The sequence below is a fragment of the Bos mutus genome, chromosome 4 (genome assembly GCF_027580195.1).
Source record: "Bos mutus isolate GX-2022 chromosome 4, NWIPB_WYAK_1.1, whole genome shotgun sequence".
Lineage (NCBI taxonomy): Eukaryota > Metazoa > Chordata > Mammalia > Artiodactyla > Bovidae > Bos > Bos mutus.
The window spans coordinates 103,112,148-103,129,274 of record NC_091620.1 but is presented as its reverse complement, the minus strand read 5'-3'; the positions used below and the strand labels follow the sequence as shown (position 1 = coordinate 103,129,274).

Below are 17,127 nucleotides of genomic sequence, written 5' to 3'. Positions count from 1 at the left end.
CGTCAGGCCCCGCGTCCTGATGATGGAGAAGGAAGGATTGGGTCAAACTGGAGCCTGCAAATACAGTAAGTATACATTTTACTTATTTCATAAGCTTTCTGGGTGTGGGCTCTGCCAGAATGTGTTATGAGTTTCCAGTGACCTGGAATGTTTCATTGTAAAGTGATACTGATCACACTTGAATCACAGGTGAGTCAGTGTCTTAGCATGCCTCACTAGGAAATATCAGTTCTTATGAAAGGGTAAAGCTGCATAGGAAAACCCATCAGATCAGCCCTGAGTGTGTGAGGTGTATTCAAAATGTTGTTCTTTCAGATAAAGTCCTGACTTGTTTACTCTTCATTATCTGTTTTCAGAAAAACAGAGAAGAGGGAATAGAGGTGAATAATTCTAGTTGCTATGTCTCTCATCTCTTTAGATTACCGTAACTTTTCCCCACTCATCTTGGACTTATTAATTTATTTTGATTCCACAGTTATTTTCTGCCTTGCTGTGGGCTTGTTCCATCTCTTACCCAAGTTAGGTAACTTTTAGAACATAAGCTAATCTGAGCAATGCCCTCAAATCCTATCCTTTCTTTCCAGCCCTTCAGTTGTAGATACCCCAGGTAAACAACTCCATGGCCAACTCAGCACTTACTACAAATGAATAAATATAAGGACTGTCCTCTCTGAACTGAATGATACTAAACCTCTTTTCCTTCAGAGTTTGTGTTACAACTTAATGCTGGTGTAAACCTCAGTAGCCTTCTGATTTCCATTTTTGGTCAGGATCATCCCACGATGTGGTTCTTGGAAAGGTAATATAAATTCTTTTCCCCTGGAACTGTCTTACCTTCAAGAGTGATGAAGTCATCAAATAGATAAACGTGCTCACTATCTGGATCAGTAGCAATCAGATTCATTTCTTGGTGGAAAATGTGGAAGTTGGGGTCATTCCTCTTCACTACCCCAATCACAAATATTTCCACATTGATGTCACTGGCGTTCTTCACCACCTCAGTCAGATTCTTCTCATCTCGGGTATCTGTCTGCCCATCAGTGATGACCAAGGCCACCTTCTTCACGCCGGGCTTGGCAGCTTCAAACATACGGTTGGCGGCATGGAGCGCTGTGGCCGTGTAGGTACCTTCCCCCAGATACTGCATGTTGTCCACAGCCCGCTTGAGGTCATCCTTGCTGGAGAACTGGGTGAGGTGCGCCACCTCCTCCACCTTATGGCTGTAGTTGATTATGCCTACGCGGGTTGTGGCCAGGTCCAGGGCGACACGATCCGTCAGGGTCTTCACAAAATTCTTGATGATTTGGAAGTTCTTGAGGCCCACGCTTTCTGAGCTGTCAATCACAAACAGCAGCTCCAGCGGAGTCTCTTTGCATTTACGCCCACAACCTAAAGCACAGATGCAGACACAGAAACACAGCAGGAATGAAAATGAAAACATCCCAGGGAGAGGGGAGGGGGCGGGGATGAACGCGAGACCCGGATCGTAGCCTTCCTTTTCTGTGACCGTGAACACAGCTGGCAGTTGTCTCCCTTCTGGCTTCTATGCCTGAGTCTTTTCAAAATGATACATGGGAGGGGCGGGGGGGGGGTGGAAAAACCTCCCACACAAAATATCAAAATGCTGTAGAGGATAACATAATAAACAGCTAGCCAATTTCTCAGATTAAAATATAAAAGTCTTTTAAAAAGATTCAGCATCCCTTTGCATGCCTTCCTTGTCTGTAAGAGACAACCACCATCCTAAATTTGCTCTTTATTATCCCACCATGTGTATTGAATCTGAATCTGAACGCTAATATTTCAGTCTTCAACCACATCCTTATGTGAAAATGAACACTTACTCATTGATGTGGCCAGTGAGTAAAGTAATGGGATGAAACTTTTTAATTGTCGGGGAAAGATCTGGATCTTTAACTGGGCATAAGCATAGTAGCCCCCCTTGCTATTCTGGCTTATGTCCCCAGTCACCCACGGTGACCCTACGGTGGCTCCCATCTTATCACGGAGGCCTGGAGAACATTTACCCTGTGAAACTGTTCAAGGGGAGTGATCTAGGAACACTGGTCAATAAACAACTTCTATTTATGCTTTATCATTCGAAGCAGTTGCCAGAGTCCCTAAGCAGTAAAAAGTATCAGGGCTCCACTGCTGTATTCGTATCCTTATGTTGCCCAATAACACTCCCACGATAAATCATCAGGAAACTGGCTGCTATTTTTACAGGGTGTCTAGCACTCAGAAGCAACGTCTAAATTAGCCTGTCACCACAGAGAGTCCCAGGCTGCTTCGTAAGGTCCAGAAGTCTTTTGGGGGACAAGACAGTTCTGGGGTTCCCTATGTGGAAGGATAATGATATTCCTTCCTCTGTCCATTTTAAACACAGAAGGTTCTCTTATCGTCATAATCTATTAATTGCTTGCTTTTTGGCTAATCTTTTTGCTTTACTTCCTTGTTCTGATAACTCTGTTTTAAGCCTATTTTGCCATAGGGGCTTCCCAGGGGTCTCAGCGGTAAAGAATCCACCTGCCAGTGCAGGAGGCGCCAAGAGATGCGGGTTCGATCCCTGGGTGGGGAAGATCCCCTGGAGTAGGAAATGGCAACCCACCCCAGGATTCTTGCCTGGAAAAACCCATGAATAGAGGAGCCTGGCGGGCTACGGTCCAAGGGGCCACAAAAGAGTCAGACACAACTGAGCAACTGAGCACACACACATTTCACCATGGAAACATTTAGATCGAGGTGCAACACAGGGTGACCTCTGAACTCTGTCCTCTTGCTTTTGAAGTGGCAGGCACTCTAGGTCTCAAAACTCAATTTAGAGACATTACTGTCACCAGCTGGGCTGGACTCAAACACCAGTGAGGCCCCTGTAGTCATGTTTCCTTGGTGGTTCTTTCCTTCCCAGGCTCAGGTAAATGTCACCGAATACAAATGAGCTCAGTGCTAACAAAAGGCCTGGCTGCACAGACTCTGGTGTCTTCATGCTTCTTAACCACTCTGGGAACATGATTTTCTTTCCTTAAATCAGGATTCCCACAGCCCCTCACACTGCTTCCTTTTGGTTTCCCACCAACTTTGCAAATGAAGTTGAAACTTTCCCATGAGCTCTACAGTATACATCTTCTGGGTAAATGCAATATCTTGAACATAGTGGGACTGGTACTTTAAACTGGTGCTTGCTTTCTTGATCGTCAGATCTTACCACATATTTCAAAAATAAGCTTGATGATTTCTTCTTTCTGGAGGGAAAGAGGAAAATGTATTAATTGTGTGACCATAATATTTTTTCCCTAACATAAAAGGGACTGTCTCACTACAGTCAGCATTGGGCTATTTGATTAATCCTTCTGCTGCAAATAAGATACATAGTACAGAGGTTAAAAGTTGGCTACGATATATTATAATTGGAATGTGTTTGAGCTGTAAGATGTAACAGCTGAGACTTGAAGTTCAAATTGCAGCTTTGGTGTTTGTCAGCTGTGTGACCTTGGGCGTGAAGTGACCTAACAGAGGTCTGTGTCTCAGGGCTGTGGTGAGATTAAACGAGGTAACACACACAGCTCTTAGCACAGGGTATGGCCCCCAAAGGATGCACTCCCTACAGTTCTGCATCCATGGATACAGAGGGCTGACAGTATTGCGCCGTTGTGTATGAGGGACGTGGGCATCCACGGGCTTCGGTACCTCCTGGGTGGAGGGGCGTGTGCTAGAACCAATCCCCTGCAGATACCAGGACGACAGTGCCGTGGGCAACCTGTGCCTTCGTTACATGATTTAAACCACAAGTGCTAGCCAACCAGGACAAGCACCTGGTTTGAAAGAGAATTTATTCTGTACCGTATTCTCTCCCCTTTTTCCGGACCCGTCCCCAAATTTGCGAGTCTCCTCCCTGGTTTCCTAGTACTCTCACTTGGGTTTCTCCGTGAAATGTCCCTGGTTCCTGGATGCCCCTTCCGGGCCCTGCTCCTCACTAGCTCCATCAGAGGGGCCTGAGATGCGCTGAATACTAGCAGTCAATCTGCCGGTGGCCTGTGCCGCGTGGCATGTTTGCAAATGACTGGGATGGGACTGGAGAAGTCGGGATTCTACACCTGCCAAAGACGTGACGCTGACAGGGGTGATTAACTTCACAGAGGAGAGAAGCAGAAGCCCAGAAAATCTCAACGGGGAAAAGCAGGGGGCCTTTTCTAAGAAGATAAATGTAACAGCTGCAAAAGTGAAGTTTTAAAGAAAAAGATCTGTAATGACAGAACAGGGGTGCGGTGACAGCCCCCGGCATGGCTTAGCAGAAGCATGTATGGAGAATATTCACGGCATTTTAACTTAGATTGTTTTTTAAACTGTAAACTGAGTAAAAGCCAGTGATTTCAAGTGGCTATACAAAAGTTACTCCCAGTATGAGATTCTTTAAATTATATGAAATAAAGGAATCAACAGTTATCTTTTTTTTTTTTTTTCAGGCTTTGTCATGCTTTTTCCACATTTAGAGAGACAATAAATCTGAAACTAGGGTGTGTCTAAAAAGGAAACTTTCTATATTAATATATTTATATTGTATATCCTGGCAGGGGAAATGTTACACATTTAATATAGTTATTTTTAATTTTTACAAGTGGAGAAAATACTGCAAGTTTTATGATTATAGTTTTTCACTTAACATTATATATCATAATTAATTTCCCATATTACCAAATATTCTGAAAAACTTGATTCCTGGAGTCAGAAGCATGGCCATTTTAAGGTTCTTGATTTAGACTGCCTAACTATCCTCCAGAAAAGTTGTGGTAGCTGATAGCTCTAACCGTAGTATATAAGAAAACCTGTTTTGTTTTAGAGATACAATACTGGTTATTATTACTATATAATCTTTGCCATTTGATAGAGAAAAATATCTCACTGTTTTAAATTACACTTAATCCACTACTTGCAAGGCTAAATTTTAAATGTGCGTTTCCAGTTGTATTCTCTTGTGCATGGTCTTTGTGCGTCCTTGGTCCATTTTTTTTTTTCTATTAGAATCTTTGTCTTTTATTGACTGGTAAGAGCAATTTATATATCAAGGTTGCATTTAATTCCTTTCACTGTGCTTTTATGCCATAACCAGGTCTAATATGCTTTAAGTAGTAATATATAATCAACATATTCCATGTAATCTTTGCTTTAAAGTCACTAGAATGAATGATTTCACTTTTTCTGCTAAAATTGCTGAGTAACCTTGGTTTCTCAGTGCCAATGATGAAGGCATCAAATTTATATCCTTCAAAGGACTCATGTTAACATGAGTCTAGTAGCAAGTAGGCAAAGACACAAATACTTATTATAAGTGCTGTGCCGTTGGATCAGAGCCAAGGAACCACGTCGATCTGCCGGAATACCAGGGGTGGGAGAGTGGAGTTGGTGCTGTGGTCCAGGGAGCTGGGAAGACTCTCACCAGGGTGGAATGGGGTGGAGAGAGGAAGAGGAAGGACCTTCCAGGCAGGGGACAAAACACACAAAGCACAGTGTATTACAGTACTTGAGGGAACTTATGACTCAGGGTGTGTGACAGGAAGAATGGCAGAAAATGCGGAACACAGCTGGGCTCTCAAGCGCCTTTGTGTCTTGTTGAAGAGTGCGGACTTAGCCTGAGCAGTGAGAACAGACGTGGTCCATGGCAGAGGAGAGAATTGGTTGTACCTTTACTTAAGAAAACTGACTCTGGCAGCCAGTGGAGTGGTCTGAGATTCCTAAATAGTACGGGCAAAGAAAATTAACACCAGAAAACCGTGGTGGGGGTGATGGATGGGGAGGGATGGCTTAGAGGGATGCTGCAGAAGGAGATGAAGGGGGTGGTGAGTAACTGGAAGAGAGGATGAGGGGAAGGAGGCGTCTAGGAGGTAAACGATAGCAGTGCCACTCTTGGCGGGAGGGAGGGAAGGGACAAGGGCAGGCTGGAGCTAATGAAGAGTGAACTGGGTTCAGCTTGATTCTGGCTGAGTTCGAGGCGCCTGTGGGACACCCAGCTGGCAAGGCAGTAGGAAGTAAGGTCTGATGCTCGGGAGAGGGGCTCAAGCTGGAGGCAGAGTTAAGAAAGGCCAGTGTTCAGGTGGCTGTTGGAAGAGGGGTGGCAGACGAGATGGCTTGGGGCAGGGCTTGAGTGTAACCTGGGACACCCCTCCATACCCACTTTGGTCAAGCATAGTTTTTCTATGTTTATAATCTAAAATGCTTTCTCATCCTCCATGCAACTTTACTGTAATATTAAATCCGCCTTTTTGAAAATAGCTGTCCCTCCTTGAGAGTTCGAGGACACGGAAGAAATGATCACGGGCAGGTGCTGAGAAATGCTAGCATTTCAGGCATAGTTGGAGAAAGTCTTTTTGAAGTAGCTTGGGTGAGAATGATTAAAAATGTGAACTTCCATCAATAGTATTTGCCTCTTGAAAGGGGAATTTGACAAGGAGTTCAGCCTGGTGCTCTGTGACAACCCAGAGGGGTGGGGTTGGGTGTGAGAGATGGGAGGGAAGTTCAAGAGGGAGGGGATGGATATATACCCATTAATGATTCATTATGATGTATGGCAGAAACCAACACAAAGGTGTGAAGGATTATCCTCCAATTAAAAATATACATATATATATTTTTAAAGGAGGAGTCTGTTAGTCTGGACTGAATCTGCCCCTGAGAGTGTGTGAGGATAGGAGAGAGTAGGGGTGGGGAGAAAAAGGAGGCCTTTCGAGAACAGCCTTCATGAGAGAGCAGGCTGGTTCTGGCTTCCAACAAGCCAGCTCCAGCTCTAAGGGCTCTGTATAGCGAGGTGACTCGGGGCATGTTGCTCAAGCTTTCTGCAAGACTTGGCTGGTCTTTATCTGAAAGGGAGACACTCCTCCCTGCCTCATGGGCTGTTATGTGCATTAATGTGTGTCCTGAGCAAGAGAGGGCTGCAGTCTCTAGCCTGTCTCCTTCTCCCTGCCCCCCGTCTTCACCAGTCCTATGCTGCCCCGGGTCTTAGCCAGCACTCACGAGGTGAACCCAAGCTCTGTCAAATACCCGCCAAACGCCTGCCCCTTGGCTACCTCATGCATACAGGCCAGTGCTGTCCACTTCCAAACTTGAGGCCATTTGGGGACAGTTCTGAGATCTGTTTATCCAGAGTGTGGAACAGGGCGGTGTGTACTCAGGGTGATCGCTCCTCACCTGGAGGAAAGGGCGTACTGGGAGAAGGACTAGGAGTCCAGAGTCGGGGCCCAGTCTGCCTGGGTCCCCCAGGCGCCCTGCAGCAGTGGGTCAGGGTGGTGCTGATGTGAAGGAGCCTGTCATACTAGAGTCTCGTTTAATGCCGACCTTGGCTTTCTAAATGCTAGACAAAGGGAAGCGTGAAGGAAAAGAGAATTTGCATCAAATCTCACCTCATTTTGTCTGCTCTGGACCCACACATCACCTCTGTCACAACCTTTATCAAACTGTAGGTGAACATCCTCTGCCTGCCTTTCTCTCCCGTTAGACTGCGAGATCCTTGAGTCCAGAGATGTGGTCTCTTGTTCTCAACTCTTACCCCTGTGCCTGTCTCAGACCCTGACCCAGGGGATGTGCCCAATAATTGTTGGTGAAATGAATGAGCAAGTGCATGGATGAAGGAAGACAGTTCCCCTCTCCATGCAGGGATGGGATGGAGGGTATAAACCTACAGGGAACATTTCTCTGGGCATTTAACATACACCCTCCTCTGCTACGTGTAGGGAGAAATTGCTGCATGTATAGCTGCTTTATCCTCCATAGGTATCTGGGGAGGGTCTGATGTATGGCGTGGAACAGCGAAGAGAAAAAGGCAGATGGGCCATGAAGACCGTGCACAGTTCTGTGTGTCACATGCCAGCTCTGGCCTTCATCATGGGAACCCTCAGCTCTGGGCTTCCTGACACTGCATGTAAGGTCAACATCCCCAGACCGTGACCCATCAAAAAGGGAACAAGAGAAGTTCCCTGTTTTCTCCTCAACTCCAGGAAAGGTAGATACTAGAAAGGAAGAATTAGACTTTGCTATAGAAATTCTAGAACCTTTCCATCTTGTGGGGCTTTCAGGGGTCAGCTTTGTGTTTGCAATGGAGCAAACCAAAGAGAAGAAAAGGGGGAAGTTTGCACATCATCACGAGTTTGTTGAATAAGTGAATCAGTAAATGAAAGTAATCCCAATTTTGTGATTGTTGTTCCCAGAGCACTTAAAGGAACTAGTTCAGAAAAAAAAAAAAAAAGAGCCCCTATTCTGAAAAAATAAAAAAATTCCTTGTTCATTGGATTTCTTTTACATGGCTCACCTCTTTGTTAACATTTCTACCAGGGGTCAGGGTGTGTAGTCACATGTCTACAGTGAGGCTAGATAAGGGCTGCTGGGGTAAAGTGCCCCTCACATTCAGATTCAGTCACCCTCTGCATTGAAGCCAGCAGTAATTCTGTGTCAAAGGAAGTCCTACTTGTAATGTGAAAACACAGATGTAATCATTTTGTGAGCACAAACCCCTCAGTTCCCCTCTAGGATGGATACTCACTGTAAGTCCTTGGTCTCCTTTTGGTCCTTGTAAGCCCTACTTAGTGGAAGAAGAGTAACAGTCAGTGAAGGTTGCACTCGGTTAATGTGTGCAATGACAGTAAGAGGGTAAAAGTCACTTCTTGCCTGTTCTCCTTGGGGTCCGGGATCTCCAATTTCCCCTTTATCACCTTTCTTTCCCACATCGCCCCGTTCTCCGTGCTCTCCCTTTACAGCACAATGAAAAGATAAGCTTAGATTGTGAATATTAACGCCAAATAAGGAAAACTCTGAAGTTTCATTTCTTTGCAACTGAGGTACCTCTTGAAGACTCTTGGTTCTTGTTTGTATGAATATACTATATGAAAAAATAGGGGGCATTTTATTTACATCCTCCCAGGTACCATAGGGGCTTCCCCCGTGGCTCAGATGGTAAAGAATCCTTCTGCAGTGCAGTAGCCACAGGAGACACGGGTTCAATCCCTGGGTGGGGAAGATCCCCTGGAGGAGGGCACGGCAACCCACTCCAGTATTGTTGCCTGGAAAATCGCATGGACAGAGGAGCCTGGTGGGCTACAGTCCAAAGGGTTGCAAGGAGTCGGTCATGACTGAAGTGACTGAGCACGCACGTGGACAGGCACCATTATCTAATTCATGATGAACTAGAGACCCCAAGGTGAGGAGACCATGAGATGCCATCTGATCAGTTCACTGACTTTGGGAACTTCAGCTATTATACAGGTTAACACCTGAATTATCTGGTATCTTCCACGTGGGTAGGTTGTAAGGATTTGTTCCTCATCAGCTGGCTTTGAGTTTGAAGAAAAGGAGATTTCATGAAGTAAACATGTTTGTAGTTAGGAAAAGAAATGCATAAGGATTCACTCTGAAGCGGTATTTTTTCTCCAAGCATTGTAAGGAGAGGAGTAACAAGTTCATGAGAGCCCTTCCAGGGTTCAAGTTAAGCCACTGAGATCCGAAAGCTGAGCATTTCCCTTCAGTCCTGAAATACTTACCTTCTGGCCAGGGAGGCCATGGCCTGTCATGCCCTTTGGCCCTGGGAAGCCCTGAGGTCCTTGCTCCCCCTGCACAAAATACACGAGATGGATGGTCCTGTTAGTTTCCCAAAATAACTCAGAATATACTTCTTAGTCAGATATACATTTGCACTTTCAAAGCTGCAATTATGGAGACCACCCTGGTGGTCCAGGCTTAAGACTTTGCCTTCCAGTGCAGGGGGCGTGAGTTTGATCCCTGGTCAGGGAGGTAAGATCCCACATGTCTCAAGGTCAAAAACCAAAACATAAAACTAAAGCAATATTATAACAAACTCATTAAGACTTTGCCTTCCAGTGCAGGGGGCGTGAGTTTGATCCCTGGTCAGGGAGGTAAGATCCCACATGTCTCAAGGTCAAAAAACCAAAACATAAAACTAAAGCAATATTGTAACAAACTCAGTAAAAATGGTCTACATCAAAAATAACTTCTTAAAATCTGCATTATAGCATTATCTATATTTTGGGGGAAATACACATGTAAGTAAGATGAGCTCAATGGGATCAATGTAGTAAAAATTTAACTACTTTTTTGGGATAGAAGTAAAGGGGTTGACTTATGGCATTTGTCTGTTTCTGTGGTGTAAATACTCCCTCCCACCTTTCCCAATTTCAAACTATGAACTTGACATCACAAGTAACAAGCAACTGTTATTCCAGTGGTGATATTATTGGTGATTTTTATAATCTTCTTTATAATTTATATATTTTTGATATGTTGAAATTGTGTATTATCTTCATAATGGAATACAAGAGGGTTTAACAGCATCTCTCTCCAATTAATGCCAAGGGGTGTTTATATAATTCACCACACACTGTTTGTTCCATACCTAATCATTTGTAGTAACATAAATCTATTCATCTAAATTGAATACCTCCTAAATTTGGAATTGAATTTAGAAAAAATCATCTTTTCCTTTCAATACTTGTTGTTAGCTTCCCCCATCATATCTTCCCATTATCTGCTGTTCCTGTACCCCCATCTTCAAAACCACACAGGTTTACAAGATTTTCATGATGCTGCACATGAGCCAGGAGTTATCACTAACAAGTCTACAAAGTCATAGCACTGATGCTGCTTGGACCCCTGCCTCACGCTAGATCATTGTAAGCAGTAAGTCCATGGCAAAGGTTTGAAAGACCACAGACTCCCAAAATTTGGTTTGCTTACCATTAGCTTCTATCTCAAAGATATCCTGACCATGATCACTAGAATCACTGGTATGCTCAAAAAAAACCTGACCAACTAAACGAGAATCAAGAGTCAGGGTAGGGATAAAATATGCATTTTTGCCATAGGAAGGCCTGAGAGCCACGGCTCCAGAAGGCAGGATGGGCTTTAGGAGGTCACTCCTGGAAGGGGCCACAAAGGGTTGCTTGGAGACCATTTTCCCTAACTCTGAATTATCAGCATTTCAGAGCCCCTTGTCCTAGCTCATTGACTTTCAAACTTTTTAAACACTGAACCGCTCCCCCTCCTCCTTTTTTTTTTCTTTTTTGGATGTGGTTACTAATTAGTTTTATTTTTCAATTGGAAGATAATTGCTTTACAATGTTGTGTTGATTTCTGCCACACAACAACACAAATCAGCCAGAATTATATGTATATCCCCTCCCTCGTGAGCCTCCCTCCACCCTCCCACCCTACCCTCTGGGTCGTCACAGAGCGCCGGCTGGGCTCCCTGTGCTGTGCAGCAGCTTCCCCCAGCTACTTATTTTCCACACGATAGAGTACATATGTCCCTGCTACTCTCCCAGTTTCTCCTCCCTCCTTCTTTCCCTGCTATGCCCACAAGTCTGTTCTCTATGTCTGTATCTCCATTCCTTCCCTACAAATAAGATCATCAGTACTGACTTTCTCTATTCCCATACAGGCATCAATATATAATATTTGTTTATTTCTCTTTCTGACTTTTCACTTTGTATAACAAGCTCTAGGTTCATCCACCTCAGAACACCTGACTCAGATTCACAGAACCCTTTCTTTTTACAAGTGTCATAATGAAATGTTTCAGATACAACATTTTATATGGAAAAACACAAACACTGACATATCACCTTATTAAAAAATGAAATAGTGCAGATACCATCGAAACCCCCAAGGTACCCAATCCCGTTCTCTGAAGGAGAGAGGAAATTTGTCTCTGAATTGATATACATCATTCATATCTCTGCTTTTATACTTTAACTACACACATGTATGCTCTAAAACTGTGCATAATATTGTTCTTAATATTTAAACAAATAATTATACATTTATACATATAATTTATATTAAAAGCTCTTGCACAATGAAGGAAACTATAAGGTGAAAAGACAGCCTTCAGAATGGGAGAAAATAATAGCAAACGAAGCAACTGATAAAGAATTAATCTCAAATATATAAAAGCAGCTGCTGCAGCTCAATGCCAGAAAAATAAATGACCCAATCAAAAAATGGGCCAAAGACCTAAACAGACATCTCTCCAAAGAAGACATGCAGATGGCTAACAAACACATAAAAAGATACTCAACATCACTCATTATCAGAGAAATTCAAATCAAAACCACCATGAGGTACCATCTCATGCCAGTCAGAATGGCTGTGATCCAAAAGTCTACAAGCAATAAATGCTGGAGAGGGTGTGGAGAAAAGGGAACCTTCTTACACTGTTGGTGGGAATGCAAACTAGTACAGCCACTATGGAGAACAGTGTGGAGAGTCCTTAAAAAACTGGAAATAGAACTGCCTTATGATCCAGCAATCCCACTGCAGGGCATACACACTGAGGAAACCAGAATTGAAAGAGACACGTGTACCCCAATGTTCATCTCAGCACTGTTTATAAAAGCCAGGACATGGAAGCAACCTAGATGTCCATCAGCAGATGAATGGATAAGAAAGCTGTGGTACGTATACACAATGGAATATTACTAAGCCATTAAAAACAATGCATTTGAATCAGTTCTAATGAGGTGGATGAAACTGGAGCCTATTATACAGAATGAAGTTAAGTTGGAAAGAAAAACACCAATACAGTATATTAATGCTTATATATGGAATTTAGAAAGGTGGTAATGATGACTCTATATGTGAGACAGCAAAAGAGACACAGATGTAAAGAACAGTCTTTCAGACCCTGTGGGAGAAGGCGAGGGTGGGATGATTTGAGGGAATAACATTGAAACATGTATATTACCATATTTGAAACGGATGACCAGGCAAGTTTTGATACTTGAGACAGGGTGCTCAGGGCTGGTGCACTGGGATGACCCTGAGGGATGGGATGGGGAGGGAAGTGGGAGGGGCTTCAAGATGGGGGACACATGTATACCCATGGCTGATTCATGTCGATGTTTGGCAAAAACCACTACAGTATTGTAAAGTAATTAGCCACCAATTAAAATAAATAAATAAACTTAAAAAAATTTATTGGAGTATAGTTCCTTGACAATGTTGTATTAGCTATACACATTCTAATTTGTATTTTAAATATCAACACTATTTGAAATTTATCTTGGAACATGTATGTAGTTCTAGTTAATTTCGTCTGCTCTACAGTATTCCATTAACTAACTAGACTGCATTATCTTATTGATGGGCATTCATGTTGTTTCCAGTATTTCCCTATTATAATAATGCTTCAACAAGTAGTCTTTTAGGAGAGAAAGTCTTTTACACATCTTTGCACACTTCCCTAGGAGAGAATTCCCTCATTGAGACCAATCTTATACAGAAGAGTAAAAATAAAATGAACCTAAGTGGAGAGTCTCTTGTTGGTAAGTGAAGTGTTCAAATTCTTCCTGCTCCCAACCCTAGCCCCTTGCAGCAGGCTGGCTTGGCAGAACTCTGAGGCCCTTGCATTTCTTCCATGTAGAATTTCTAAATGGATGGCAGGTAGATGGTCATAGATTTTCAACCCTAGAGGACTGATAGCAAGTTCCTTCAGTCAATTCAGTTCAGTTCAGTCGCTCAGTCGTGGCCAACTCCTCGCGATCCCATGAATTGCAGCATGCCAGGCCTCCCTGTCCATCACCAACTCCTGGAGTTCACTCAGACTCATGTCCATCAAGTCAGTGATGCCATCCAGCCATCTCATCCTCTGTCGTCCCCTTCTCCTCCTGCCCCCAATCCCTCCCAGCATCAGAGTCTTTTCCAATGAGTCAACTCTTCACATGAGGTGGCCAAAGTACTGGAGTTTCAGCTTTAGCATCATTCCTTCCAAAGAAATCCCAGGGCTGATCTCCTTCAGAATGGACTAGTTGGATCTCCTTGCAGTCCAAGGGACTCTCAAGAGTCTTCTCCAACATCACAGTTCAAAAGCATCAACTCTTCGGCGCTCAGCCTTCTTCACAGTCCAACTCTCACATCCATACGTGACCACAGGAAAAACCATAGCCTGGACTAGATGAACCTTTGTTGGCAAAGTAATGTCTCTGCTTTTGAATATGCTATCTAGGTTCATCATAACTTTCCTTCCAAGGAATAAGCGTCTTTTAATTTCATGGCTGCAGTCACCATCTGCAGTGATTTTGGAGCCCCCCAAAAGTTTGACACTGTTTCCACTGTTTCCCCATCTATTTGCCATGAAGTGATGGGACCAGATGCCATGATCTTCGTTTTCTGAATGTTGAGCTTTAAGCCAACTTTTTCACTCTCCTCTTTCACTTTCATCAAGAGGCTTTTTAGTTCCTCTCCACTTTCTGCCATAAGGGTGGTGTCATCTGCATAACTGTGGTCAAATTTCAGAGAATTCATTCGCTAAATGTCTCTTACCCTGTTAACCCTTGAGCCAAGCATAAGGCTCTAGCATGAAGGGCTTTCAGGGAGTATTTATGCACAGATGTCTCAGGTCTATCCAAGGAGACTCACCCTGTAAGAAAGAGTGCCCCTTCTCTTTGTTGCTTAGTTGGTTAGAGGAAACAGGTGGGGATCATTCTTTGTTCAATTTACAGAATAGTCACCAGGAAACCTGATGGTGTAAGGAGCCCCAGAACCTTGGATATGGATTGGAGCCTATTGAATAAGCCCCAAACAGTAAACCTACACACTTGAGTCCAAGCTAGACATCCAAGCAGGACAAGGGAGAGGAGGGAAATCTCTCCTTCTGTAAACACTGCACTGCCAACGCAGGTATGATGAAGAGGACTCAGTTCAGTTCAGTTCAGTCACTCAGTCGTGTCTGATCCTTTGTGACCCCATAGACTGCAGCACGCCAGGCCTCCCGGTCCATCACCAACTCCTGGAGTTTACTCAAACTCATGTCCATTGAGTTGGTGATGCCATCCAACCATCTCATCCTCTGTCATCCCCTTTTCCTCCCGCCTTCAATCTTTTCTAGCATCAGGGTCTTTTCTAATAAGTCAGTTTGCATCAGGTGGCCAAAGTATTGGAGTTCCAGCTTCAGCATCAGTCCTTCTAATGAACATTCAAGACTGATTTCCTTTAGGATGGACTGGTTGGATCTCCTTGCAGTCCAAGGGACTCTCAAGAGTCTTCTCCAACACCACAGTTCAAAAGCATCAATTCTTTGGCACTCAGCTTTCTTTATAGGCCAACTCTCACATCCATACATGACTACTGGAAAAACCATAGCTTTGACCAGACATACCTTTGTTGGCAAAGTAATGTCTCTGCTTTTTAATATGCTATCTAAGTTGGTTATAACTTTTCTTCCAAGGAGCAAGTGTTTTTTAATTTCATGGCTGCAGTCACCATCTGCAGTGATTTGGGGGCCCCAAAAATAAAGTCTGACACCATTTCCATTGTTTCCCCATCTATTTGCCATGAAGTGATGGGACTGGATGCCATGATCTTCGTTTTCTGAATGTTGAGTTTTAAGCCAACTTTTTCACTCTCCTCTTTCACTTTCGTCAAGAGGCTCTTTAGTTATTCTTCACTTTCTGCCATAAGGTGGTGTCATCTGCATATTTGAGGTTATTGATATTTCTCCCAGCAATCTTGATTCCAGCTTGTGCTTCATCCAGTCTAGCATTTTGCATGATGTACTCTGCATATAAGTTAAATAAGCAGGGTGACAATATACAGTCTTGACGTACTCCTTTCCCAATGTGGAAAACAACACCCAGTTGTGGATGAAGAGGAATAGGCCAGAATATATGGATCACACAGCCCAATGTCATTACACAAACTAGAAAACATGCTCTACCAAGAGTGGGCTACAGCATCTTCTTTACTGTGAAGGATGGAAGGTCTGTCTGCATACAGGCTAGTCTGTTATGCAGACCAAGTGACCAGCCCTTAGAGTGAAGTGAAAGACGGTGGGAAGATTCCTGCCTGGGATACTTCCACTCTCTGTTCTCGTCAAAAAGAAAATTACAAGCAAAAAGGACAAGAAAGGTATCCTCTGAAGAAAGATGTATCAGTAAATGACACTTTGGCATAAATTAGCTTTCTCAGATTTTGGGGGAGCAGGGGAATGAGGACATTTTTATTCAACCAGATCCTTGGTTGCAGGGTAGTTTGGGGTTGTCAAGGACATGCCTGACAGCACAGGTACCTGATATGGGGAGTCAGTTGGGTTCCTAACCAGGTGTAGGGAAGATGAAAGGTTCATGGGAGAAATCTGTAACTGGCTTTGTTCCAACCCCAAGGGACCGCGTGCGTGCTCAGTCATTCGGTCGTGTCTTACTCTTTGCGATCCCATGCCCTGTAGCTCTCCAGGCTTCTCTGTCCATAGCATTCCCCAGACAAGGCAAAAAAGGGGCTGGGACTATGGTGTGAGGGTGAATTATTACTGGGGATTATATATTTAGAAAATGAGGGTTCAGAAAGAACTTGATACCTTTCTGACAATTATTCAGAATAATTATTTTACAAACTCTTAGATTTCCTACAGCAGCTAATCTGGAATATATCCAATAAATGTTTATGACTGACCAGCTGCTTTTAAGAAATGACACCATTTCCTTGCAAAGTTAAAAACTACTGTGGCTTCTTTGCCATGCCCTGGGGGAAAAGCCTCAGACTAGCCGATTATCATGTTAGAATCAGCTCCACATTCAGGAATTTATTTTGCATTACTTCATAACATAGACATTTTATATATCATTGTTAACACTGTACTTATTCCAGGCAGCTGGGTTTGTTATAATAAAGGCAGGGTGTTTTTTTTTCCTTTTTAATCACCAGTTTCCCTTCAAAATAATTGAAGGCTCCTTATAACTTTCAGATTAGACTATCTAGCTGAAAGCCTTTAGCAAATAAGTCCATGCCTTAGCTTGGAGGAGGTGAATGCTTCCCAATCAGACTTTTTTCCCCTTACAAGGCTCAGGAAAATGACAGGCAATGATTTTCAGGATGGATCAGAAGCCATCCTGCAAGAAAGTACCTGTCTCTCTGAAGGTATAATTAAGTCCACATTTCAAACCCAGCTTCTTAACCACTATATCTCAGTCTTAGATCCTTTGTGCTAAAGATGTGATCTTTTTAACTTTTCAGATGACTGCTCATTCTCTGGGAAAGAGCGTTCTAAGAGTTGTATGCTCTAAGAGTTCTAAGGATAATTTACAACTATCTGAATATTTTTGGTAAATCAGTGGCAAAGAATCTGCCTGCCAGTGCAGG

The 17,127-nt window shown here is 43.4% G+C and overlaps 1 protein-coding gene across 1 annotated transcript in view; it reads right to left on the bottom strand.

The window, feature by feature from the left end:
- Nucleotides 1-17,127, bottom strand: part of COL28A1 (collagen type XXVIII alpha 1 chain) — a 182,446-nt gene that overhangs the window by 20,100 nt on the left and 145,219 nt on the right. Inside the window, exons 28-32 of the mRNA XM_070368820.1 lie at nt 9,522-9,590; nt 8,653-8,733; nt 8,528-8,563; nt 3,206-3,242; nt 835-1,389 (exon numbers count right to left, since the gene is read on the bottom strand). Of these exons, the coding sequence (XP_070224921.1) occupies nt 835-1,389; nt 3,206-3,242; nt 8,528-8,563; nt 8,653-8,733; nt 9,522-9,590 (778 nt within the window). The remainder of the gene's footprint in view (nt 1-834; nt 1,390-3,205; nt 3,243-8,527; nt 8,564-8,652; nt 8,734-9,521; nt 9,591-17,127) is intronic.